This window comes from Panthera pardus, unplaced genomic scaffold, assembly GCF_024362965.1.
Source record: "Panthera pardus isolate Hobbes unplaced genomic scaffold, ASM2436296v1 HiC_scaffold_8, whole genome shotgun sequence".
Lineage (NCBI taxonomy): Eukaryota > Metazoa > Chordata > Mammalia > Carnivora > Felidae > Panthera > Panthera pardus.
This window is the reverse complement of record NW_026527013.1, coordinates 126,552,893-126,580,807: the sequence shown is the minus strand read 5'-3', so window position 1 is coordinate 126,580,807 and position 27,915 is coordinate 126,552,893. Positions and strand designations below refer to the sequence as shown.

The 27,915-nt window shown below is 42.2% G+C and overlaps 1 protein-coding gene and 1 long non-coding RNA gene across 8 annotated transcripts in view; one reads left to right on the top strand and one right to left on the bottom strand.

Annotated features, from left to right (window-relative positions):
• ELMO1 (engulfment and cell motility 1) overlaps nucleotides 1-27,915 on the top strand; it is a 534,040-nt gene that overhangs the window by 481,281 nt on the left and 24,844 nt on the right. For all 7 annotated transcript variants that reach the window (XR_008420442.1, XM_019418107.2, XM_019418110.2 and 4 more), the window contains 3 exons: nucleotides 7,433-7,596; nucleotides 18,278-18,390; nucleotides 27,536-27,643. Coding sequence is in view for 6 of the 7 variants with exons in the window: in XM_019418107.2 (XP_019273652.1) it covers nucleotides 7,433-7,596; nucleotides 18,278-18,390; nucleotides 27,536-27,643 (385 nt within the window). In the remaining variant the exon portion in view is untranslated. The remainder of the gene's footprint in view (nucleotides 1-7,432; nucleotides 7,597-18,277; nucleotides 18,391-27,535; nucleotides 27,644-27,915) is intronic.
• Nucleotides 15-27,888, bottom strand: LOC109248424 (uncharacterized). The gene is made up of 2 exons (XR_002072048.2): nucleotides 27,506-27,888; nucleotides 15-2,343 (listed from the first exon to the last, which is right to left on the bottom strand). It is a non-coding gene; the product is annotated as an uncharacterized LOC109248424 (long non-coding RNA).

Here is a 27,915-nt window from a genome sequence, read left to right as displayed (position 1 = left end):
AACAGTCTTATAACTGTGTTAAGGATGTATTTGTTTAATTCTACAGATAAAATGTGGGAGCCTAAGAATCTTTGGCATTAAACATATCAACCATTATTACAGTCTGCAAGATACCGTGTTAAGTACTAGGGACCACAATACAAATAAGGAACAGTACCTGCCCTCTAGGGATTTACAATCTAGTTGGAGAAAGGTACACCAGTAACTGACTTATCTCCTTTAATGGGATATGGCACGAATTGCCATTGATGCCACACTGAAGGCTGAGAAGTGGGGCTAAATGTTTGCTGAGACCAAGCTTCTCACATTTAGTGAGTGCTGGAATCATTTGGAGGAGCTATTGAGAAACCCTGATTGCAGGGTGCTACTCCTTGAGTTTCTGATTCAGTAGATCTGGGGTGAGTCTGAGAAGTTGCATTTCCAGCAAGTTCCCAAATGATACAGATGTGGTCTCGGAACACTCTTTCAAGGATATTTTATTGTAGGAGAAACCTCTGATATAAGTCATTTCATTCTCAGAAGGCAAGGGAGCATGACATCATATTTGTTGTGTGTCTAATATGTTCTATTTGGTGTGTTGAAATAATATCTTATTTCGATTTCACAATAACCCTATGAACTCTGAACTATTATTTCCACTTTATAGTGAGCAGACTAAGGCTTGGGAAGGGAAACCCATGTATGGTCCAAGGTACCATAAATGGTATGAGGCTTTATCTAAAGAACAACACCTTGACAAATTCTAAATGATTAGTATTTATGGTTTACAGATGAGAAAACTGAGTCTGGGAGAGATAGACTGTCTTGGAAAAAGTCACAGCCTGGCTTCACAGTTGTGTATTATGAGAAGTAAGGGAGATTATTCCTTTTCAGAAATACCAAATAAAAGCTGTGCTATCTAATTAACAATAGGTTTACAATCTATTGGAAATATGTATGAACCAACCCCCCCAACAATGGAGTCTCAAATCTTTAGACACTTCACTTCCTGTTTCTTCTTCCCCTCTCCATTTCGTGGGCTTATTTTTGTGGGCTTTGCAATGAGCATGAGGGAAGGACTGAAAGTCTCTGTCCCTGAAAGTCACCTCAGGGAATATACACTTGTTTCCGTCAGACTATTTTTGGTCTTACATGGGCATAGACAATATCCGGGTAAGGTTATAACCTCTAGTACTCAGCCAATGAGGAACCAAGGGAGGGACTTGCATGCTAGGAGATAAATTGTCTGCTGTAATTGTCCTGAGTGTGCATGTCTGTCAGTCCCCCATTTTTGCAAGAATGTTGATTAAAGCCTTGCTTCACTGTGCTCTGAGTCTCCGTGTCCCTCCTTTGATTGGGTGTGTGGGCTTATTTCTAACATGTATGTTGGGCCCTAAAGGCTGAGAAGCCATCCTGCAACCAGTAGCATCCATTTGCTGAAAGCTGTAATATGGACTCCAAAAGCATATTTTGTCTAATGTCTGACCCATGCACTCCCTCCCTCCAGCCTTTGCTCTTGCTGGTACCTCTTCCTGGACTTCCTGCCCCTCTTCTTCCCTCAGTAACTCCCATCCATCCTTTAAGTCCCAGCCACAGTTGTGTCTTGGCCTTGCAGACTTGCTGACATCCTTCCTCACCCCAGTGGCAACAGGGATAATGGCTCTTTAGTAATGTTTCCCCAGACCCCTCTCCAAGCAGAATCTCTCCCAATTTTTGTATGCGTCCCAACATACTTTATAGTATTGAATTTCATCACACAGCCCCCAAATCCCCTGGTGACTTATCATTAATTATAGAAAAAAAAATCCAAATTTTTCATCTTAACCAACAAAACCACCCACTGTCTGGCCCAGCCTGACTTTCAGGCTTACCTCACAGCCCTAACTCACTTTTCCAACTAAATGAAGCCACCATACACTCCTCCCCACCCAGGGATGTCTTCTTCCCTCTCCAAGCGTTGGCTCATGCTGTTTCTTCCACCATTAATGGTAGCTCCTTCTCTGCTTCTCATCATGTCCACATCTGGTCTCTCCTCAAGCCCCAGCCAAAGTCCTGGTACTGTGCTGTCAGCCCATCAGCACTTGAGAGGGACCAAGTATTTGAGGAATGAATGTCTTGCCCTCACTTCACTGTGACATTACTTCCTCCCTTGGAGGAGGCAAGTATGTACATGTCTTATCCACTTTCCCAGACTGGGTGCTCATTCGACACAAGTCTTCAGATGTCTCACAGTGCCTTGCACATTGTTGGTGCTTGAAAAACAGTTGTTGAATGAACGGATGAATAATGCTGGATGAAGATTGTGGGTATAAAGGTGTGGTCAAATTGGTGATTAGACTAGGAGCACAGGGAGGCTCAGGAGATCTGGGAATAAAACACAGGAGCACATTTCAATGTACAACAGGAGCACAGTTAGATTACCAGCATGTTTGATTCTAGTTAGAGTTCCCCAGCCCTTAACACCATTAACCCAACCTTCCAAGGAGCCCAAAGGTTTTCTCCATTTGATGTACATGTGTCTTATGGAACTGCCACTGCTTTTGTAATGTGTGACATTATCACAGAGAACATGTGCCGGAAAAATTCCAGAAACACACCACAGGCACAGTTTGACCTTGATGAAATAATCGGTCAATAGCAGTAAGTGAATGCAGATTCTAAAAGCATGTTTTGTTTGCTGTCTGTGGCAAAGCATATTCTGTAATTAAGAAGTTTTAAGTTCATTGATTTGCTAATGCCTCTGCTACACCATCTGTGGGTTTTCCAAACAATGATAAAAAGTTTGATATTTTCCGAAGAAGACAGAGTCAAACGTGGTGGTTGTGAATGTCTTGATTTAAATTGCACACATAGAGCATTCATGGAGACTTAACATTATTAATTGTAGCCTTTGTGGAAAGTATTTTGCAAAGGAATAGAGAGATATTTGATTTATTTAACTATTTTGTCTCTTTAAAAAAAAATCAATAACATTTTTCACTGGGGTCATTTTCCTTGGCACACAGAGTGACCATAGAACTTCTCAGGGCTGGTGCCAAGCAAAACTGTGAAGTAAATCAGGGAAAGCCAGTCTTTGTCTTCCCTAACCTCTGTTCTATGCTATATACATACCAACCACTTGCACCCCTTTTCCTGGAGCCAGGTGCCCCTTGGCTTATCCTTATCTTTTTTCTTATCCTATCAACCTACTCTTAGGAAATGGTCTGTGTTTTCTTTTAAACTGAATCATAAGTGATTGTTGGGAATTTAAAAGATTGTACCACTTATGGATTCTTACATCTAGCAAAAGATCAAAGTCTTAAGCTAGAGGAATTGAAACTCTTAACAGTAGACTTTAAGCATAAGATTGAAGTAGGAGCTGAAGAATTTCCCAGACCACCGTAAGGGATTATCATCATTTCCATGCAAAGGTACAACCATGTGCATATAAATGAGGATGATTTTTAAAACGTATTTCTTATTAAAGCACCTTTGTTGTTTCTATCCAGCTTCCTTCTCCTACTTTTCCCCAGTCTGGACAACCTCCAACCCATAAGCTGGTATTCCTCTTTGACTTCATTATATGTATTCATTGAGATCTTAAGTTGTAAGTGACAAGAATTCCATTCAAATGGGGAAAAAAAAGGTTCACGTAACAAAACCAGCAAATGTCAGGATTGAATTAACATTATGGTTGAATATAATTTAACCATTAGCACATTCTCTCTCTCTCTCTCACACACACACACATACACACACACACACACACACACACACACACCACACACACCTTTCTTCTGTCTAATTTGAACGAAATCAGTCTTAATATCTCCCATTCTTCCTGCATGTTAAGGGACAGTGTTGTAGTTGTCAATTTTAGGGGAAAAGAGCATGCTTCAGTTCTGCTTCACATCAAGTCAGAAGTCTGGCAAGGATGCTGATTGGTTAATTGAGGTCACATGCCCACTTAGTGTAATCATTGTGTCTAATCATATGTGGTCTGGTGACTGTCATCTCTGTGACAGCCTCTTAAGAAATGCAAGAAGTAGGAAAATCCCCTGGCCCTCTTTCCTTATCTATAAAATTAGGGAAGTGGAGATGTCTCTAAAACTTCCCCAGCTTTAACCTGATTCTATTTAAAAACTGCTTCTTCATTTTTGGTATTCTAATCGCTCTTAGTCTCTCTTACATGTCCTCTACCTCCCACATGAGGGTCAAATAACATTGGGAGATGATAATTATCTCCTTGGTTTGACTCTGAGTTTCTCTAAATGGGGAAGGGGACAGACAGCTCCTGTGATGCCCCTCTCGTGAAACAGCAAACTGTTATAGTTCAACCTTGACCAAATTTAACCACCATTTATGCCACATAATATAAATTGGTCATAATTTTCAAAATTTGTCAAGCATCCCAAATTTAGCATTTTTCTTGAGTAAAAAAAGCAGCAGATCAGGTGGAAGGTCAACTGGAAATTTTCCTTTATGCCATTATGCTGGGGGCATGAAACGATGCTTATGTAACTGGCTCCAATTCAGATGCAGCCCAGGCTCAAAGGGGTTAATTAGGTGTCATGTTCAGGTTATTCATCTCTTCCCACAGCATTGAACACCCGCTCCTCCCTGTCTGCCACCAGAGACCACCAGTCTGTCTTCTCTATCACATCCACACTTCTATTGTAACAATTATTGCCTGTGTCCAATGTCTAGCTCTTATTACACTGTTAGTTTACAGAAGGCAAGGGCCATACCTTATTCATCTTTGAATTCCTAGTGCCTCACCCAGTATAGACACATGATAAGTATTCAGGGATGTTTGTTGTATTGACTTTGTAAGTAATGCTTCTCAAGCAACTTTGTAATAATTGCTTCAAATCAATATCGTCTGCTTTATGGTAAGCTGGTAACCAGTGGAGTTAGACTGCATGACCCAGCCATGGTCCTAGAAACTCCCATGAATCAGAGTCCAAAAGGATGAGAATAAACTGAGGGTTGATGGGGAGTGGGAGGGAGCGGGGGGGGTGATGGGCACTGAGGAGGGCACCTGTTGGGATGAGCACTGGGTGTTGTATGGAAACCAATTTGACAATAAATTTCATATTTAAAAAAAAAAGGACAGTTGCCTTCATGTCTTTAAACCACTGCTGTCACCAGCAACCACCCCTCCCCTTCATAGGGCAGCTGTGGCACACAGGGCCTCTGTGGTGCCTACTGGATAAAGCAGATTCATGAGTACATGACAGAGATCTGTCATCCTCCAAGTTTTCTTCTGTAGTTTCCTGAAATTTCCTGCCATTTTGTGATAAGACACTACCTCCCAGAAAGTCCTCCTGAAAATGCAAATATGTTACCTAATGGAGGTTCTTCTCATTGTGAACTTGGGTTCCTAAATGTCAGAAGCATATAAGGAAAAGTGAGGGTTGATATAATTTGAAAAATAGATAGATTTGTTTTTATTCCTGTCACCTATGACTCATCTTCTCTTCAGTTCAGCCATTTTCAATTGACTAAAGGAAAATATGCCTGACCTGGGATCCCTGGAACATGGGGGCACTGAAAGCAGTGGGTCAGCAGATGAGTAAAGAGTAAGGACAGCTGGCATACCTGAGGTAGGGGACTTATGTCCTTGGGGTCACCAGACTTCTGGTGGGAAGCCCCCAGGTTTTCCTGAAGGCCATTTTAGTTCCACTATCAAGGAGGATATGCTACCTCCCAGTGTCTTCTAGACCCCTGCAGGTCAGTGAACAGGTCCTTATGTGGACAGGACAGCTATAAGAGAGACATATATTTGGAGAAAGAAACCTGAGCAGATTGCTTAGCAACCCACACCATCAAAGAGCTCAGCAAGTACAAGGAGCTGTTAAGTGTTTAGAGGACGTTTTAGCTGCGTAGTATTTTCTAAGGCGGTGAGATTCTCCCATCACCTAGCACTCAGGCACATTTGGAAGTTCAGGTTTGCCACAATCTTTTCCATGCTGTAAAATTGTTACCTCTATTACAATAACACTTGATGAAAATGTCATCTTGGTGTAGGACTAGTCAGTGAGCAATTACCAAGTATCTACCATGCATCACTTATTCAACAAAGAACTGATTAGAAGCCATAAAGAATATGCTGGGATCACATTCATAGTGATGAAGGCACACACATGGCACCCCAGGGCTGTTCACCATCAAGTGCCTGCTGTATGCACCATACTGGACTGCTTGATGCCATTGAACTCAACTAGATATGTGTAGCCTTGGATAAGTCCTCCATCATTCAGTCTCAGTTTCTTCATCTTTAAAGGAGTGGTAATAACACCTATTCTGCTGGATTGGAAGGAAGATTAAATGAGATGATGAATAAAAAATCTGCCTGGCACAAAATCTAGCATATAATTGAGTTGCATTTGTGATATTTTTCGTATTTTTAAGTTACCTATTGACCCCAAGGATGGTGGCATGATTGGCAGTGTAGTAGAGTGTTCACACCCTAGGGTTCAAATCCCAACTCATCCACCACCAACCAGTCAGAGGATTTTGAACTAGTTACTGAACATTTCAAAGCCTCAGTTTCTTTATATCTAAGTAGAATGATGATCACATCTAACTCATAAATTTGAGTGGATTAAGAGAGAGAACATATATAATGCACCAGCATAGTATCTGGCACATAGTAACTACCTTGTCAATGGTAACAATTGTTTTCATTTGCAGTAGAGGATAAAAAAAGAAGCAGGGAGATTACTGCAAGTGTCTTGGATGCCTCTGTGTTCTCTAGTCTTTCCCTGCTTTATAAATTCTGATGAAGATGAATCCACATTAATGGAGGCAATGTTTAATTGCCTCCTTGTGGGCTGGATAGCACATTACCATATTCTTTTTTTCTTGAGGCTTCCAGTGGGATATGTCTGTTCTATTTAATAGACTTCTTTTTTTTTTTTTTTTTTGTGCCTGGCTCAAGAAGGCATGTGTGCATTTTCAAATCCCTCATTTGTATGAACACTCAGGCCTTAACTACATGGGGAAAACATTCTGGGAAGGGCGAGTGTGAGTATCGTTTCGCGTTCATTTGAACCGGTGCCAACCAAACTTCCACAGTTGATTGTGTCTCAGTGATATTCTTCCAGAAAAAATAATGGTAATGCAGAGTCCTCACTGCCTCTTGGACTTCTTTTGCTTTTCAAGTTTGCATTGTCCGTGGTGTTGGCTTCAGCACAGACATGTAATATATCGAGCAAATGGACCACTCCTCCCAGCCAGGCCTCTCATCCCCAACCCCAAGTTAGTCCATCCATCTCCTTCCTTGTGGTTCTACAGGTACAAGACAAAGTTGAAGATGTACATCATGGTAGTCTACTCTTTGGAAAAGCACTCTCAAGGTTTGGGCAGAGAGTGCAAGTCAAGGGAGGTAGGGAGCCATTATCTCCGGAAGATTTTTTCCAATGGGCAAGGACGGCCCCCAGGAAAATTATGGTCTTCCTTTCATCTACAGGTAATGCAGGTGGTGAAGGAGCAGGTTATGAGAGCTCTCACAACCAAGCCTAGCTCCCTGGATCAGTTCAAGTGCAAACTGCAGAACCTGAGCTACACCGAGATCCTGAAAATCCGCCAGTCTGAGAGGATGAACCAGGAAGATTTCCAGTCTCGCCCGATTTTGTAAGTAACCGCTGTCCTCTGTCTCCTTGAAGGCTCTGACCCAACACTTCTGGTCTGAAGGCCTGTCGTGGGCTGTCTCATGAGATCCTTACAGAAGGCCAACAAAAGACACTCCAGGCAATGTCAGTTGGGTTCCTCAAGTCTCAGCAGCTCCCTGAGGAAGGAAGGCTGGGCAGGGCTGGCTGAGGGGAAGGTAGGCACAGTGCTGGCAGCAGGACCCAAACCAGGAAGTGGCCTGGTGACTGACGAGTCCTCTGAGAATTCATAGTCGAAAAGTGGGGGGGACCTTTCCTAACACCCGGGACAAAATTTTTTTGCCTGTGTAGCTATTCTCGGTAGGTCCCTTTGATTGACAAGAGCAAGGGCCACTGATAATTCGGGCAATATGATCACTGAAGTCATGGGTGGAAGAGACAGATTGAGAGGAAGAGAGAGATGACTTCTCCCTGCCCCCTCAGCTTTGCCTCGTGGCAGAGCATCGTGCATCACCTGCTTGCCCATCAGCCTGCAGGCCTGAGAAGGAGAGGAAGCAGGCCCTCTTTTTATAGGACTTTGCAGCACCAGTTGCCGTTTCACATACCTCTATCTTGGGGATGCCCTGCACCTTCAACACAGAGACTGTTTTGTTTTGGGGATTTTTTTTTTTTGATTCATCTTTTCTTAGAACTGGCCTATTGATCTTCCCTTGTCTTTTTCTAAGAGCCAGGTCAGTTTTGTTACCCTTATAATTTATACAGAAGCAAACAGGAGAAAAGGCAGGGAGTGGTAAGGAAAGTGATATTTATTCTCATTCTTCCTGCAGAAGACTGGACACAGCTTCTTCTGAACTTTTGGTGAAGCAAACCTACAGTATAGGTGTCATTATGACATTAACTAACCCTCTCGGTCTCTGTCTCTTATCCTTTTTCTTTCTACCCCTCTTTCTGTCTTTTACTCTTAAATATTTGGCCTTTTTAATACTTGGCAGTTTGCAAAGCAGCCCCTCCCGCTATTTCATTTCCTCACATCCATATGAAGTAGGTAGATCTTACTCCCATTCAAGGAGCAGGTATAGACCAGAGAGGTGAGGAGCCAGGACTTGAACTCCAGCCCACTGATCCCTCAACCAATACTCTGTCCACCCCATCAGAGCTCCTTTGCAAAGTGCAAGACTAAGATGAGGTTTAAGAAAGTTCACAGGTCAGGGTGCCTGGATGGCTCAGTTGGTTGAGTGTCTGACTTCAGCTCAGGTCATAATCTTGTGGTCTATGAGTTCACGCCCCCTGTGCTGACAGCTCAAAGCCTGCAACCTGCTTCAGATTCTGTGTCCCCCTCTCTCTCTGCCCCTTCCCCACTCACACTCTGTCTCTGCCTCTCAAAAATGAATAAACATTTAAAAATTTTTTAAGAAAAAGAAAGTTCACAGGTCTGAAAAGACAATAGCCAAGCTGTCTACTATGTGTTTATTTTCAGGCCCTAAGAACCACGGTTAGAGGCTGTGGAGCGGAACTGCAGATGTTAGTGAGGGTGACATTAGGTGCAAGGGAGAGAAGCGCTTCCTGAGGGTCTTTGGCTTGCATCGTGAGACTTGAATCACACCTGCATTGAGCATCAGCCAGCTGTGCAGCAGGCATTGCCAGGGCTTTGCCACTGGTCCTCAGCCAGAGGGTCCAGCTAGTCCTACCAGAAAGAAAGCCCCTCACATAAATGATTGACCCCTCAGAGACATAGTTTCTTATTTGCAGAGGGGGACAATTCTGCCTCACCCCATCCCAGGGCCTACAGTCCTGAAATGTTGGATTTCATAAGGTTTGTTTCAGCGGATGTGTAAACACGAGGAAACTTATTTTTTGACACCAATTCTTAAAGCCTAAAGGGAGACTTTAAGAGACCACTCAGTTGAGGCCGAGGGATTCCAATTAATGTTTGACCATGACTTTATTCTAAGTAGAAATGTTAACCGCATGTGAAGTGTGAATCCTTTGCACCTGTTTTTGGCTTCATATCTTTATCTCCTGAGGCTCTGCCCGTGACATTCTGAAGTATTCTCTTGATTACAAGAAGCTCTTATCTTTACATTTATTACATAAGGGGGAGCCATACAAATATAAAGGAAATCTTGGGTATGTATGTAGCTTTGGCAGCATCATTTGGCCACAGAACTGAAAAGCACCGCAGCTCACTAGAGCTCTTGGTATAGTTGCAATAAGTCATGAAGACTTGTCAGAAACTATAGCAATTTAAGTGGGGTGGAGCCCATGAACCAGCCTGATCATTGTCCTGGCCTCTGAGATGGGCAGTTGGCAGCCAGCCTCCTCCAGCTTCTCGTCCAGTGATGCTTTGTCTGTTGAGTGACCAACTAGACAAGAACTCAGTGTGGGATTGGAGGAAGCCTAAAAGCTGCCAAAATGGCTCGGAGAACAAACTCAAGTCAACAGAGAGAAAGCCAACACATGTATGATTGTTTGTATTCATTCATTAATTCACATAACAAATATGTATCAAATGACTCCTACCTTCTCAGCTCTGCCCAAGGTGATGGGGACAGGCAGAGAACCAGAGGCACTTGACCTCCCACTGTCCAAGATTGTGAAACTGGGGTTGCAGGGTTACCACAGACTGGGCTTGGTTGGAAGAAGCACGGGTAGGGGTTGTCATGAGAACATAGAGGAGACACATCTCACCCAAGCTCAGGAATTAGGATATTAGAAATTTAGAACTGAAAAGCACCTTCAAGGTCATCCAGTTTAAGCTTTTCATTTTGAGGACTGGGACAATGACTTACCTGGGGCTTGACTGAACCCCACTGGCCACACCCTCACCAGCCTCTTGACCCCCATAGTGCACCCCCCCTCGCCTGGTCGCCTCTGTGACTATCGCACACAACACGGTGGCAAACCTAAGTGCCACAAAGATGCTTTGAGGCACACATCCCATTATTATAAAACGTTGATGTTTCCCGAGAAGAAAAATGCACACCCTGTATGAGTAATTATTTAGGGGGGGGGGATATTCAGTGGGGTGAAGAAGCTCTGTTCTATTTCTTAGCTCTTAACTCATTGTTTCAGAGAGGAGATATTTGTTTTTCTCCACTTAGCATGACTTTACAGGGACAATAAGTCCATCCACACAATTAATCCGAGTTAATGGATATAAAAAGCTTGAATAGTCCAAAAATAGGTCATTTAACACTATATTGGGGAGAAGAGAGGCAGGGATAAACACCAATGAAGCATAGTAGCAAAAGGTAGCAGATCCACACCCAGGCAGCTAACAGATCTGGAATCAGACTCCAAGGCCACCACCTACCAATATGGCTCTGTAGACAAGTTACGTAACCCATCCTAAGCCTGCTGTTGTTAATGTCTAAAAAGGAAGATGATTAAAGCGTATACATTGTTGCATCGTTATGTGCATGACCTAGTTCTTTAAAAGCATTTAGCATATGCCTGGCACATAATATCCACTAAGAGAAATGTTCACTCTTACCCATTAGCTGATAACCAGAATTGAACATGTGGTCACACTGTTGAAATGTAAATGATAAAACTGACACTATGAATGTCTTCGTATGTGCCTCCCCTGCCTTATCTCGGAAGGTACAGGAGAAGTATAGGTAAGAAAGAAAAAGTAAAATCAAACAGAGCCAGAAATAAGGCCAATGCCTATGCTGCATATCTGCCTCCTCACTAAAGACTGGCCACAAGCTTTGCTCAATGCTTTCTCTTAACCAGTGCCGGTAGAATGGTCTGGTCAGTTACACAATTTTCAGTGTTCAGTGCACTTGACAAATACTTATCAAATGCCTGCCACATGCTGTTCTATGTGTTGGTGATTCAGCAGTAAAGAGGACTTAATTCTCACCCTATCGTGATTGTATTGTTGTGGAGAGAAACAGACAATAAACACAGTAAATAAGATGATAGCATGTTAAAAGAGGATAAAGACCATGGGAATGGAGAGCTGGAAGTTTTAAATAATGTGGTCAGAGTAGATCCCTCTAGTTGGGATGGTAACATTTCAGTAAAGATGTTTAAGGGAGCAGGCTATGTGTGCATTTAGGAGAAGAATACAGCAGAGAGAACCAACAGTACAAAGGCCCTGAGGTAGGAGTAGGTCCAGGTGCTCAATAAAGAAGGCCAGAGTGGCTAGAAAAGAGTAAGCAAGGGGGAGAACAATAGGAAGTAAGACCAGAGAAGAGGCTGGAAGTTGGTATGGAGGGCCTTGTTGGGGAGCCATTGGAGGGTTTTGAGCAGAAGATTGGCATGCTCTGACGTGGGTTTCTAAATGATCCCTCTTGCTACTATATTGGGAATGGACTCCAGGGAGGCAAGTTTGGAAACAGATCAGTAAGGAAGTTACTTAAATAATCCAAGAACAAAATGATATAGATTAGATAGATTTTGAAGATAAGAAAGGTATTTCCTGATTGATTGGATGTGGGGTGTAAGAGAAAGAGAGGTGTTGAGGATGAGCTCAGGGTTTTGTTTGGGCTGAACAACTAAAGGATAGAGAGAGTGGAAGATGTTAGCACAGGGGGTCAGGAGTTCAGCTTTGGACCTGTCAAGTTTGAGGTGTCTATGAGACATCCAAATAGGCAGTTGGATTGATGAATCTGGAGTTGAACGGAAAGGTCCAGGTTGGAAATACAAATTTGGGAAGTTGTCAGCATAAAGTTGCTATTTAAAGTCCTGAGTCTGTAATATAAAGAGCAGAGGAAGTACAAAGACTGAATTTGGAGGCCCTCCAGTGTCAACACAGACAGATCAATTTCCATGAAACAGACACTGTCATTCAACCCACCCAAAGTCTTCACAGAGCCATGTTAGATCAGGGGTCAGCAAAGCATAGATGGCTCTTGGGCCAAATCACACTCACTCCCTGTTTCTATAAATGCAGTTTCATTGGAACACAGCCACGTTCGTGTGTTTACATACTGACGACTGCTTTCACTCTGCTATGGCAGAGCTGAGTAGTTGCCAGACAGTGTATGGCCCATGGAGCCTGAAATATTTACTACCTGGCCTTTTACTGAAAAAGTGAGCCAACCTCTACTGTAGGTGAGCGCTGAGTAGCAGCTCAGTAGGGCAGACCACAGGTGCAGAGGGGCATCGCACCAGTCTAGTGGTACGTCTGTCTTCTGTATATGGTGCTGGCCTCACTGGACTCATACCTGGGATCCTCTTCCAGAAACATGCTGGACTTGGAGTTGTCCTTCACACATTCATTTAACCTACCCCCTTTAATCATTCTTCCTTTATTTATTTACAAGGCCTTTAAATAGAATAAGAAGGATATCTATCAAAGCAAAGGCAGTGAACCCATGACCTTGGCCTCATTCACCCCAAGCTGAGAATTTCAAACCCCAAATCTAGCCCGTGGTGTTGTTGCCTGGATTATTCTGAGGTCAGATCTCATCCACAGACACACCATGTGGGTTTTACCTATGTTTTCCTAATTTGAATGAATTTTATAGCAACTGAGTCCCATTTGCACGGAAAGAAGAGGAAAATCACTTAGAAAACAGAAAAGTTGTCCCCTTTTTCTCATTGTCCATTCATGTTTTGGAGGCCTTTGGGGTTCATAATAAGGAAAGGCTAACTCTTGCAGCAGCAGATTCACTCATTCCAGTGGTCTGTCTCCCGGGGCTGGTTCCATAATGGAATGTGTCATGATGAGCACATCTGGGGCTCACACTAAGATGTCATAAATCATCAACTAAAATTACTCAGAAGTACTTTCACTTATTTCCTCCTTTTAGTCCTCTTCTCTGCATCTTTATCTCCTTTTTTTTAATAATTGAGTTTTAGCCTACCAAAACTATTCTTTAAAGATACATCTTAACCTAAAAATCAAAGAAATTCCCAAACCCTCTCTCCAGTGATTTCTTCATCCCGCAGTACAGTCTTGTCCTCTCTGCCCCATCGCCCTGACTTGGAAGTCAGGAGCAGTGATTTATTGTTGTGTATGACTGCCCTGGCAATTCCCCCACCTTCTTCTCCCATTCAGAGCAGGGTTCATCAAAGCTGCAATATACTAAGTCCATTTTACAAAAGCTGAGCATTGATAATAAATAGCTTTAGTGATCTGAAAGCCTGAGATGAGACCCTGGAGGCCTGCACAGGAACAGCTTTACAAATATACCAAGCTGTATTATTAGGGATGAATCTCCATATTATGCTTTATAAATGCTCAATTGGAACAGTATCAAATGACAAGAGATTTGAAGCCATTTGAGTTTAAAATATGTATTAGCAGAGTGTACTGGCATACCCCATTAGATAATGGCCAGATCCTTTGATGTAACTTTTTAAATTTTTTTCTAAGTTTATTTATTTATTTTGAGAGAGACAGGGACAGCATGAGTTGGGGAAGGGACAGAGAGAGAAGGAAAGAGAGAGAGAGAATCCCAAGCAGTCTCCACACTGCCAGTGCAGAGCCCCTTGTAGGGCTCAAACCCATGAATTGTGAGATCATGACCTGAGCCACGACCAAGAGTCAGACACTTAACTGACTGAGCCACCCAGGCACCCTGATGTAACTTGTTAATTCTCTTTTTCTCACATATAAATAGGAGCAGTTTGTATGCAGAAGATTTAAGTTTGTACCCCTATTCCACACTTAACCTCTGTGAACTGTTTCTCCACCTGTAAAATGGAAATACTGCCCATTTACTAATGACACTGATAAATATTCCCAAAACATGAGCTATTTTGAGAGAAAACAGGAAGGGGATGAGCTAAAATGGGACAGGACACTAGCTGCTCATAGCAGACACTTACCCAGAGTGAGTGCCTTCCCCACCCGTGAACCAAACACCGTGTGGAGACAGCTTGCCTACAGTCCAGAACAGGTCCAGAGTTAAAATTGAAGCTGACAGATATGTGAGCCTTGACTACAGTGAAATATGGTCACAAGGAGAGGTGGCCTGAGGAAAGGAGAGAATATTATCAAAGCAAATTCAGTAATACCTTGTGTTCCTGTCCGGTGCTTATAGAGCATTTGCACTCATACTGTGTCCCTTGTGAGTCACAGCAGTTTCCCAGAAAAGATTCTTATCCCCGTTTTACAGATGGGGAAGCTGAGACCTACATGAAAAATGAGTCATGGGCAGAGTTTAGGTTGAAACCCTAGTTTTCTGAGTTCTAGATCTATGTTCAAATCAATACTTCACCTCTACTGAGGGTTCTTCCTGCCCAGCATCAGCTAGAACAGCTCTAGCTTTACCAGACTCAAACACTAGGGTGCTACATAAAATTTCACATGATAAAAAAATTATGCTCTTTAAAGAAAGATTTAGAAGCCATTGTACTCTTTCTGATCTCTTTATGGCATAGTACATCTAAAACAACTTTATATTAGCCCTACACCAGATGCAAATAATCCTTAATTTATCCCATGATTGTCCCAATCTCTGTAGGCTGGAGTCTGGGGCGATGTGTTTTTCCCATCTGTGAGACAGAACGGAATACCTGTGGTTTGCCCAGGATATAGTGTTTGCTGTGGAATTAGTAATTACGGGACTGACCGGTAATGCTATTTGGTCAGATCGTAGGTGTAGTCTATGAGTTTACCTGCTGTAGGGGGGAAATGTGACCAAATATTTATTGTCTTGGCAGAGTCTAGTGAGTTTCTGCATGCATTTATATCTATGACTTGTGAAACGGAAGAAATTTCTCAGGAGACTTTGGTCTAGAAAAACGTCACTGAAGCGCCTGGTGCTTTTGTGGGTATTCTGTAAATGTCAGAGAATCTATAGTGTTGTTATAACAGATAACCCCATCCACTAACTCTTAATAAATAATTCTCTAAAGCACCAACTTGGGAGGTAGTGGGATGGTCGTGGAAAGATGCAACTTGCACTTCCCTGCCCCATCTGCCCATGATGCCCTTTCTTTTTCTTTTTGTTTCTTACTTTATTTTATTTTTATCTAAATTCAAGTTAGTTAACATATAGTATGGTATTGGTTTCAGGAGTCGAATTTAGTGATTCATCTCATATATATGATACCCAGTGCTTATCCCAGCAAACACCCTCCTAAATGCCCATCACCCATTTAGCCCATCCCCCACCAACTTCTCCTCTAACGACCCTTAGTTTGTTCTCTGTATTTAAGAGTCTCTTATGGTTTGCCTCCCTCTCTGTTTTTATTTTTTTTTCCTTCCTCTATGTTCATCTGTTTTGTTTCTTTAATTTCACATATGAGTTAAATCATTTGATATGTCTTTCTCTGACTATTTTGCTTAGCATAATATACTCTAGTGTCTTGCAAATGGCAAGATTTCATTCTTTTTTATCGTTTAGTAGTATTCCATTGTGTGTGTGTGTGTGTGTGTGTGTGTGTGTGTGTGTGTGTGTGTGCGCGCTGCGCGCGCGCGTGCGCGCATGCCACATCTTCTTTATCCATTCATCAGTTGATGGACATTGGGGCTCTTTCCATACTTTGACTATTGTTGATGGCACTGCTATAAACATTGGGGTACATGTGCCCATTTGAATCAGTTTTTTGCATTCTTTGGATAAATACTTAGTAGCGCAATTCCTGGATCATAGGGTGGTTCTATTTTTAATTTTTTGAGGAACCTCCATACTATTTTCCAGAGTGGCTACGCCAGTTTGCATTCCCACCAAATGCAAAAGTGTTCCCCTTTCTCCACATTCTCACCAACGTATGTTGTTTCCTGAGTTGTTAATCTTAGTCATTCTGAGAGGTGTGAGGTGGTATCTCAGTTGGTTTTGATTTGTATTTCCCTGATGATGAGTGATGTCGAGCATCTTTTCATACATCTGTCAGCCATCTGGATATCTTCTTTGGAAAAGCATTTATTCATGTCTTCTGCCCATTTCTTCACTGGATTGTGTTTTGGGTGTCGAGTTTGGTAAGTTCTTTGTAGATTTTGGATACTAACCCTTTATCTGATATGTCCTTTGCAAATATCTTCTCTCTGTCAGTTTCCTTTTAGTTTTGTTGATTGTTTCCTTTGCTGTGTAGTAGCTTTTTATCTTGATGAGGTCCCAATAGTTCATTTTTGTTTTTATTTCCCTTGCCTCCAGAGACATGTCTAGTAAGAAGTTGCTGCAACCGAGGTCAAAGAGGTTGTTGCCTGTTTTCTCTGCTGGGATCTTGGTGGCTTCCTGTCTTACATTTAGGTCTTTCATCCATTTTGAGTTTATTTTTGTATATGATGTAATAAGGTGGTCCAGGTTCATTCTTCTACAAGTCACTATCCAGTTTTCCCAGCACCATTTGCTGAAGAGACTGTCTTTTTTCCATTGGATACTCTTTCCTGTTTTGTCAAAGATTAGTGGCCATACATTTATGGGTCCATTTCTGGTTTCTCCATTCTGTTCCACTGATCTATGTGTCTGTTTTTGTGCTAGTACCATACTGTCTTGATGATTACAGCTTTGTAATACAGGTTGAAGTCTGGAATTGTAATGTCTCCAGCTTTGGTTTTCTTTTTCAACATTACTTTGGCTATCTGGGGTCTTTTGTGATTCCATACAAATTTTAGGATTGTTTGTTCTAGCTCTGTGAAAAAATCTGGTGTTATTTTGATAGGGATTGCACTGAATGTGTGGATTGCTTTGGGTAGTATAGACGTTTTAATAACATGTGTCCTTCCAATCTGTGAGCATGAAATGTTTTTCCATTTCTTTTGTGTCTTCTTCAGTTTCTTTCATAAACTTTCTATAGTTTTCAGGAGATAGATCTTTTACCTCTTTGGTTAGATTTATTCCTAGGTATCTTACAGTTTTGGTGCAATTGTAAATGAGATCGATTCCTTGATTTCTCTTTCTACTGCTTCGTTATTGTTATATAGAAAAGCAAAATGATTTCTGTATGTTGATTTTATATCCTGTGACTTTGCTGAATTCATGTATCAGTTCTAGCAGTTTTTTGGTCTAGTCTTTTAGTTTCCCACATAGAATATCATGTTGTCTGCAAAGAGTGAAAGTTTGACTTCTTCCTTGCCCATTTGTATGCCTTTTATTTTTTCTTGTTGTCTGATTGCTGAGGCTAGGACTTCCAATACTGTGTTACACAACAGTGGTGAGAGTGGACATCCCTGTCGTGTTCCTGATCTTAAGGGGAAAACTCAGTTTTTCCCCATTGAGGATGATATTAGCTGTGGGTCTTTCATATGTGGCCTTTGTGATGTTGAGATATGTTCCTTCTTTCCCTGCTTTCTTGAGGGTTTTTGTCAAGAAACGATGCTGTATTTTGTCAAAAGCTTTTTCTGCATCTATTGAGCAGATCATGTGGTTCTTTTCCTTTCTTTTATTAATGTAGTGTATCACATTGATTGATTTGCACATATTGAACCAGCCCTGCAGCCCAGAAATAAATCCCATTTGATCATGGTGAATAATTATTTTAATGTACTGTTGGATTCGATTTGCTAGTATCTTGTTGAGAATTTTTGCATCCATGTTCATCAGGGAAATTGGTCTGTAATTCTCCTTTTTAGTGAGGTCTTTGTCTGGTTTTGGAATCAAGCCTCATAGGATGACTTTGGAAGTTTTCCTTCCATTTCTACCTTTTGGAACAGCTTCAAAAGAATAGGTATTAACTCTTCTTTAAATGTTTGGTAAGCATTTAAAACCACGGAAAGTCCTTGGAAAGCCATGCCCATGATGCCCTTTCAACCAACCGCTGTTCTCAAGGCATGCTATGGAATATATGTTTGTCCTTCACAGGGAACTAAAGGAGAAGATTCAGCCAGAAATCTTGGAGCTGATCAAACAACAACGCCTGAACCGCCTTGTGGAAGGGACCTGCTTTAGGAAACTCAACTGCCGACGGAGGCAAGGTACTGTGTTTGGGACCACTCCACCCTCAGCTAGGGTGAACCGTGGCCCACTCCATGGGGAATCACAGGGCACGGGTGCTAGTTTACAAGTAGGCTGTGCAGCCTTGTACTCAGAACAGGAATAGCAGTCCAGGTAAGATTTGACTACTGATGCATACCCAGAGAGAATCAAAGAATTACCAGAACACCCATGGAACTGTTGTTCAAGAACAACTAACATGTACTGAGCACTTACCATGTGCCAGGCTCTTATTTTAATGCATTTCATTCTCATGGTAACCATAGGTAATCCTGTGATTATGCCCAGTTCACAGATAAGGAAACTAAGGCACTGAGGAGTAAGTAACTTACTCAAGTAAGTAACTTGCTCAAAGAGCAACTTGCAGAAGAGCAAGGATTCATACTCCAGCAACCCTATGGCCCTTACTTTTAATGACTCACTCTGCTGTCAGGAGAGCTGGCACCTAGTGTTGGGTTTGATCTTGAAACTTTCAGCCTGGATGCCCCTTATTCCCAAATCCCAATACTGATTCTCTTCTAGATATAAATTACTTTATTTGGAGATGCTGGTAACAGTGAACCCAGATGGGATAGAATCAGTTTTGATAATCTTGCAAGAAGAACTTCTATTGACAATTCTTGCAAGAATTGTCTCAACGAATTTTAATCCAAAAATATCTTGTCAAAATGGGTACCATTAGAGTAGTTCCAATAGGTGGGAAGCACTTCCAGCTGTTTTTAGGGAAGTGAAGTCCCACTATTTGCTTTCTTTTTCTTTTGACAGGCTGCTGACTGAAAAGTCAAAGTACTCCTATCATATTGTCCTACAAACAAACAGAAAGTAAAACTGAAAAATAAGATCTGGGGAGAGGTGAAGAGATTGAGGGACAGCCAGGAACAAGCATCAGAATTAACAGTTATACCAAGAACAGATACCAGTTACGACCCAGGAGAAACTCTGGCAGATCTTTTTGAAACTCAGTGGATGTTCTGCTCAGACACAGAGCTCACCCACTAATGACAAACATTATTTCATGTTTTTGCTGAGCCCATCCCCCTGGCCCTTTACTTAAATGGCCTTTGTGCTGAATGTTGAGTAAATTCAAACTATTTCAAATATTACCATTAAAAATCATATTAAAGAACTTCCAATGGCGGAACTTCCTTGAGGAATGAAAATTCGGGTTGTTCCCAGAGATTGAAAAGCTATGGCAGTGAGCTTCAAAGGGGGCTTCAGGGGAGAGGACAATGGGCAGAATAATAATAAGGGCTGAGATGCAGCTGGTGCTAAGAAAGGCTCACTTTGGGAGAGCAGTGGAAGAGGGCATTTCTTGCATTGACATCTTTCTCACCACATTCCTTGCATTGGACATCTTCCTATTCCAGGAAGGTAATGTGGCATGGTGGTGAGGACAGGAGACCTGGAGCCAGATGAAATGGGCACAGTCCTGCCTCTTCTCCTGACCAGCTGCATGACTGTGGGCAGTTTCTCCATCTGAAATGGAGCTAACAAGGCCTGTATCCTGAAGTTAGCATAAGGAGGGAGGGTGATCATGAATGTAGCTCTTAAACAAAGGGTAGCTCCTACTCTTCAGGGAGATGGTGTAGGAAAAGAGCAATGAGCTGGTAGTGAATAGACTTAATTCTAGGCTTCCCAACTCTAAATAACCAGCTGGGTGCCTTTAGGCAGACACATGACCTCTCAGGGCTACAGTTTCTTATCTAATAAGTGAGAGAATAGGACTAGATGATCTCTTAGCCCAATTAGCCAGAGTCAATTCCATGCCTGATTTCTTCATCACCTTTGAAAAACTCAATAGTCAGGACATATGCTCCCATAAGATGATTTATAAAGCTTTTATGTACTCAGCTTGGGCAAAGGACATAGAAGTGGCAGGAGGAGGGGAGAAGTGGCACATAGACACAAACCGTCCAATGCCTCCACTGATGTTCAGCTAGGATCCTCCAGAACTTAATTCAAAGAAGTCAGCATAACCTTCCAGTCTACTTTGCCATGAGTCTTCCCTTTTTAGGGTGAAATTATTCTAGTGGACTCTAGAATAATCCTGTTTCTAGATATAATAATGAAAGTTTTTTGCCTAAAGAGGTGTTAGTCTGTTATCTGAAAATTTGTCCAGTTTTCTAAAAATGACTTCGCTAATGAACGAAGAAATATTAGCACCTAGATTATAAATTCGTTAGTTAAGCTCCCTAGGGAGCCTGGCCATCTGTGTTTAATATAAAATCATCCTTCTGGATGCAGAAAGGAAGGCCTTTTGGTGTTTGGTAAATGGATTTAAGCACAAGATCCACATTCGGCACAAGATCCTAGTCTGATGACTAGGTCTGTGTGCTTAAAAGTAGGGATTCAAAGCAGACTGTGCTGAAATTGGTTTCCTATCACCCCATCAAAACATTCCATTTAGATTTACACAGATTAATGAGGATATGATGTAAAATCATTTTAATCCTTTGAAAGAGGTGTACTTCCACAGAAGCTCTCAGAGGGGAGCAGCCATGTGGCGTCACAGCTTAAAGAGCAAACACGCGGTGAAGGAATGGCGGCCGCACTCCCTTGAAACTTGTCCAACAGTGATTTGGATATAGATGAGTTGATTCAAGTATTAACTTTATAGGGGAAAATATGAAAGAGTTTTTTGTCCCACAGAACTGGAAAGTGGAGAAGCAGACAGAGTCCTTTACCACACTGTTTGGCCAGAAGACCTGCGTTAATACCTACCCATAATTCTACCTGCCTCAGTCACAGCTCTGCTACTTGGTTAGACTGAGGTAGATGTTCGCAAATCTGGGTTTCCTGGAATTCTGACCACATTAGAACCGCAGTAAATCATGTGAAACACATCAAGCTGCATTCTTGTGCCTGCTTCCGCACTCACTAGCTGGGTAGTCTTGGGAAACCCGCTAGATCGCTCTACGTTCCTATTTCCTCATCTGTCAAAGGATGATGGTTTCTACATCTAACAGTTATAAGGGTTAAATAAAACCCTGCATCTGTAGCACTCATTGTAGTGTTTTACACATTGTCAAACATTCATTAGTGATAGTTATCATTAATTTTAGCTTGTAGATCCTCAGAATATAGGTTTTTAAACACAGATGGTAGATTGGCAATGGATATCACATGCCAACCTCACTCCATTCTCTTCCTACCACAGAGTATGGAAGGCTCTTGTTCAGACTGCTTCACAATGAGATAGATTGCCTTGCTTCTGCAGGAGACAGTTCGGATGAAACTCCAGAAGTTGTTTGTGTTAGGGCCATTATTTGCATCATGAGAATCTGCAGGATCAGAAACTGCTCCCTATTTTCCTTCGATTTCAGAGATAGAGATTAGGGGCTTTCAGAATCACTCATGTTGCATCGTCTTGCCAAGAGCCCAGGGCTACACATTGTTGTGTCATTTCAAGAAATGACAACATGAAACTTTTGCTTCTCATTGAAAACACTGTCCATTTTGTTGGCCAGCATCCCTTCTCTAAGCGCTAACATAACAAACTTAATTTGGAGCTCAGGAGTGACCAAAACATGCCCCCCCCAAGGAATTGTCAGACTTCCGCACTGCTGCCAAGGGTGATATACCTTACGTTGGTCTTTTAGCTCACCCAGAAAACCTAGTGGCAAGTGGTCTATTCATGCACAGAACCCCTGTAGGAGCAGGCTGTTTCTTCCACTGTCCTTGATTGAAATTTTCTTTTAAGGCTTAATTAAGCCTTATCATAACTTATTTTTCTAACAAAAAGGGGAAAATAAAAGCATATTTTCAAAGGAAGAAAATCCAATTGATTTTCAGGGACAGAGCACATTCCTGCAGATGAAAATAACAGATAATCATTGTTCTCGAAAGGTGGAGGGACCAGTAGTAGACAGGAGGGTTACCATTAACTGGAAGAACAGGAAGATACTAATATTTGTGAGCCAGATCTGTGAAAGGTGCATAAGTGGATATCTTATATATGTTTTACTCATATAATTATTAACATTACCTAATAAAAGAAGAACAGGGATCCCTAAGGTTCTTATAATTCGGCCAAGGCCACTTAGATGATGTGTGAGGGCCAGGTGCATAGCCCAGGTCTGTTTGACTCCAAAGTGCAGATTAGCCCAAACCATCTTTAAGAGGACTTGGGGCTCTGGAGTCATCTTCTGTTGTGAAAGGAGACAGCAGTCTCTAGGGAGGCAGAATTCTGAATCAAAACACCTGTCTCTTTCTGGAGATTGGTGAAATGAGGAAGATTTGAAAAGCAGGATGACCTTTGTCTGTATCTATATTCATTGTCCTCCTTTATTAGACCAACAGAGGAATCTTGTATCTCATCACCATTTCCCTTTAAAAGCATTGCTGAAGTCTCTCGTGTTTTGTGACTTGGAAAGCTTCAAGCCTAGGCAGGAGGAAGACCTGAACACATTGAAGACGTTGCACATTTTAGGTTAACCTGAGAAAGCTCCAAAATCCTAAGGGAAGTGCTCTAAAAATTTATTCTAGTAAAGGCCACCTGCTTCCCAAACACAGGTCTCTCAGGATTCCCTGTGCCAGCAGTCACCAGCCAACTGGGGGCTTTGCACCCAAGGCAAAGATGTCCCCCTGAGTCCATGGCAGAGCTGACCTGTGCCTCCCTGAACTGCCCAGCATTTCACTTTCAACAGTGGTAGCTATTATTCAGCTTGCTCACCTCCCCTACGGTCCTACTGGCCAGCCCTAAACATGTCTCCAGCCTTGATGATGAAGACAGATGATCAGTCGTACTGTTGGATAAAGCTACCTATGGCTAATTTAATTGAAATTTAATAAAATTTAATTCTTCTTTTCTTATTATTGGATAAGGATCTGTGGAGTATTTCCATCATTACAGAAAGTTCTATCAAGCAGTGCTGCAAGAATTACAGTTGTCAGTGGTTATTAGCTCTGTAATGATCTATGTGACATTGGGAATAGCTTTAATCAGCCCTGGAGACCTTCTTAGCAGGCTTGTGAGCTCTGAAACCAGCTTTCCTCTCTCATCCTTCACACACACACACCCACACACACACACACACACATGCACACGCATGCATGCACGCACACGCACACATACAGAGACAGACCAAGAAAAGGAAGTACAAAATTGTCTCCAAATTGTCAGTTTTTGAATTTGGGGAATGAAGAAATGGCTATTAATGTGCTAATACTCATAATTGACTGGAAGACCTCTATATTAACTCCTGTTTATTCTTTAAATGCTAGTAAACAATCTTTGATAATGTTCTCACTGCCTCCTGCTAATTGCTTCTAATGACATAATCCATTCATTCATTGCCCAGAGGGATTGAGGAACTAGTAACATCATGCTGGGCTTTGAAAAGAAATACATATTTTTCTTACCATAAAAGAAACTGCAAATCAAGCTGCTGCTGCCGGCTGACACTGAAATCGTCTCACGCGATGAGCCGGTGTGTTCGCTGCTCAGAGCTGGCAGCCCTGTTGTGCTTTACGGCAGCTCCACCTTTGAGACCGACATACACACATTATGATGCCTTGAAACCTTCCCAGAACTAATGACCCCAGCCTTTATCCTGAGGAAGATACTGGCACAGTATCCATCCATTTGTTTATGAGTCAAAACAGCTTCCCCAAGCCAGTTCAGCCCCTCTTCCAACATTTTGTCATCCTTCCAAGATTTCCTGTTTGATGGGAAGCAACAGAGCAATCACTTAGGTCGGTGACATACCGATCTTTTTGCTCTCTACCATTGCAGTAGGGGACTGAGAAAGAGGAACTTCTAGAGGATAGGAGGGGAGTTAGCCAGAGGAAGGAGGAAAACTAGAGGAGTGTGGTATCCTAAAAGTCAAGAGAATTTAGGCCTCCTGGAAGGAGGACATTCTGTCAGTTGTGCACCAGCTATTGTTAAGGTGGGATTCTGGGTAGCCTTTTGGGTTCCTTTGAAGCAGATGTCAACGGCAACTTTGCAAAAATGGTTGCTTGGCCTTCAGGAACCCTGACAGACAGCCACGGGTCTGTCTTCGTTTCTGAATTGAAGCGTATGTTACACAAGAGACCTTCCCTGTCCCTGTTTTTCCTTGCAGTATGGCCAGAGTCCCTGAGTCCCTGTCCCTACTTCCCAAACCTGGGAAACAAGTGTTTCCACCATGTTTCTCTTATTTGCCGCTAAGAACTAAGGGAGCCCGTTGCCCTAGAGCTTCTTGGCTTTGTCTCTCATTGTCTGCCTTTTACCCTAACAGTTTTTGTGCTGTACCTAATAGAGTGCTGCATGCATTGTAGGCACTCTGCAAATATTCACTGGATAAGTAAACTTCCCTTGAAAGTATATGCAGCAAAAACTTTTGAAGTCTTACAAACGAACACAAGTTGTGCATTTTACTTCACAAGATATCTGGTTATACCACTTAAATTTTTTAACACTCACCAGTATATTGAGAATGAATGATCTTTGATCTTTGATTGCATCATACTGGCCCTTGGGCTTTAGGTTCCTACCATTACCCTTAGAGTTTATCCCAGCTCAAGAAGCCAGGGATCCCTGGAAAGAACCAGTTGGGACCTTATTCTAAATAAGACCTGTATATCCCAGTGCACAGCTAGCTCACTGACTCCTTGCTGGCTTTCTGTCACCCTTCAGTTGCTCACTTAGCTAAAAATCACACCGCCAAGGTATCAGGGGAAGAAAGCTTCGTAGAAAATCTCTCCAGCTGGCTTTGGACAGTCTCCGCAGGCTATGTAGGCAAGGTGAAAGTTCCCTTTGGGGAGGAGGAACCTCCACAGCCTGTCATTCAGGCCCCCCACCCCCTGAGCACTATTGCTACTCACGGCCAAAGCATGGCCTGCTCCCTTGGAATTCACAGTTCCTATTGTGAATTACAAATCCGATTCCCAAATGTGTTCTTCATGGAAAATTGATGATTACATGTTTGCCTAATTGAAATGACTGTGAATTATTCAGGGAATAACTTTATTCTCTGCCTTTGAAATACTCTCCCAGGAAAATGACCTATGTTGTGTGTATGGATATAATTTTGAAAATTGAGCAACGCCAGATGTTTCCCTAGCCAGAAAATAACTTTTCCTTTCCTCCCAGATTTTTCCAGCAGAGTTCAGATTCTTTTAAATATGTGGATTGCCATATTATGAGTACTTTCAAGAGTTCTCAAACCCTATTTATAGATGAGGAAGATAGGAATCCCAAAGGTGTTTTGCTTTTGTAGATCAAGTTGGGGCATTTTCTTTGTTCATTGTGCGGCTTTTAGTTCCATTTTTAAATCTTTCTTTTCTATTAAAAGAGTCCTAGTTAAAATATAAGCTTTGCAGTGCAGGCGATTTTAGATAGAAAAACCCTTTCTTTAAAATGTTGTGATAGCTTTCTAGTCAGAGCAGTTTCAAAGCAATACATGTTTGTAGACACAGTAATGAGGTGACTTGACCAAGGCCGCCATGTTTGCCAACTGCATCATTGCACAAAGGGGCTTACAGGTCATAGATGCTTTCAAGGTCATAGATGCTTTGTGCCTTAAGCATTTTGACCAAGTCCCCTTGGGTCCTCATTTATCAATTTAACCAACACCAACTGTGCAACCCCCATGTGCCAGGCACTGTGCCAAGGGATTGGGACAGTGCAATTATGAAGACAGTGGCTGTCATTAGAGCGCTCTGGCTTCACACTGTCCAGGCTCATGAGTATCCTGAGTCCTCTTCTTCCATCAGTCATTGTTAGCAGTACACCTGCGAGGGCAAGTTGCCTAGGGTTTGTGGTAAAGAAGGGGAAATACTAAGATGCTTAACATGGGGGCACTAATAATCAAAGAAGACACTGGGGCATCCAAGAGGATGAGGAGAGTTCCTTCAGCAGTAGTAATCACAGAGGGCTTCCTGGAGGAGGAGGCATCTAAGCACAGCCTTGCTCGAGAGCTTCACAAAGATTGCTGTCACAATTTAAATTTCTTATCTATAAAAAGTGTTTTTGCCTCCCCCCTACCTCTCAGGCTTATTCATTTTTATTACCTTGGAACACAGAGGAGGTTAAGTTGAGGGAGTTATTTGTAAGTATGGTCCTAAGACCCTGGTCATGTCTAGTTCTTTATTTTTGTCTTAAATTTTTTTTTTTTGTCTTAATTTTTTTTTTTTATTTTTTGAGTTTCAGGTGTACAATATAGTGATTCAGTACTTCGTATATTACAAAATGGTCACCACAGTAAGTGTAGTTACATGTGTCACCATACTCAGTTGTTACAATACTACTGATTGTTTTCCCTGTGCCATACATTACATCCCCATTCTTATTCATTTATAAAGGGAAGACTGCACCTCTTAATCCCCTTCTCGTCATGTCTATTCAGAGGACTACACTCTAGGAATTAGAGAGGAGATGATTGTGAATATCCTCATTCTTTGGATAAATCCCTGAATCATTTAGGTTGTTTCCTCATAAACTCCACCCCTTATGTGTATCACTGGCATCCTAAAAATCCATTTGTTGATTAATTTGCATGTATTAGCCCCAGGGGTGGGGGTTCGGTATAGCAACTAAGATGTGGCACAAGTAAATTACCTCAACAGTTTTAAAATCTCGGAGAGGAAAATGGAAGCAGAGGAATTCCAAGAAAGCTGCTTTTTCTACATTTCCCTCCCCACTTTTGCCAGACCTAAGAGGATAGGGAAGGATGCCCATAGTCATTATAAATACTGATGAAATGACGCTCTGGAAGCCACCACCGCAGAACACCTGCTGCCATTATGCCTGAAGGATTTAATAACCTCCCCAGTGGTTACCCAATGTATTTTAGTCAGAACGGTGCTAACTAAATATCAAGATCAAGAGGCCTATTGCCCAGGGCTCTAGAATTCCTTCCTTCCTGAAGACTTAAAATTTAGTGTTTATTTATTTTTGAGAGAGACAGAGACAGAGCACGAGTGGGGGATGGGCAGAGAGAGAGAAAGACACAGAATCCAAAGCAGCCTCCAGGCTCCGAGCTGTCAGCAGAGTCCGACGCGGGGCTTGAACTCACTGACCGCAAGATCGTGACCTGAGCCGAAGTCAGACACTTAACCGACTGAGCCACCCAGGCGCCCGGGATGTCGATACTTTTAGAAATCAGAATCACTTACCTTATAAATTTGTGTGTTTTTTTCCTTCAGACAAGTTTTGGTACTGTCGACTTTCACCCAACCACAAGGTTCTGCATTATGGAGACTTGGAAGAAAGTCCTCAGGGAGAAGTGCCCCACGATTCCTTGCAGGACAAATGTAAGTGGCTCTCCTGTGTAGGAGGACTGAGTTTGGGTTGTTTGTTTCTCTTTCTGGTCACAAAATAGCACACAGGAAAACTACCAGCCCAAATAAATCCACTGGACGTGTCTCATCTTGTCGTAGGTCCTGGCCTGAGCATTCTCGTCACGCACGAGACCCCGATGGACTGGGGCTTCGGGACAGAAAAGGGGAGGGCTCAGAAGGAATGCTCACATATCTTTCCTGAAAAATGTAAAGCTGGGTTTCAGATGTCCACTTTCACACTACTT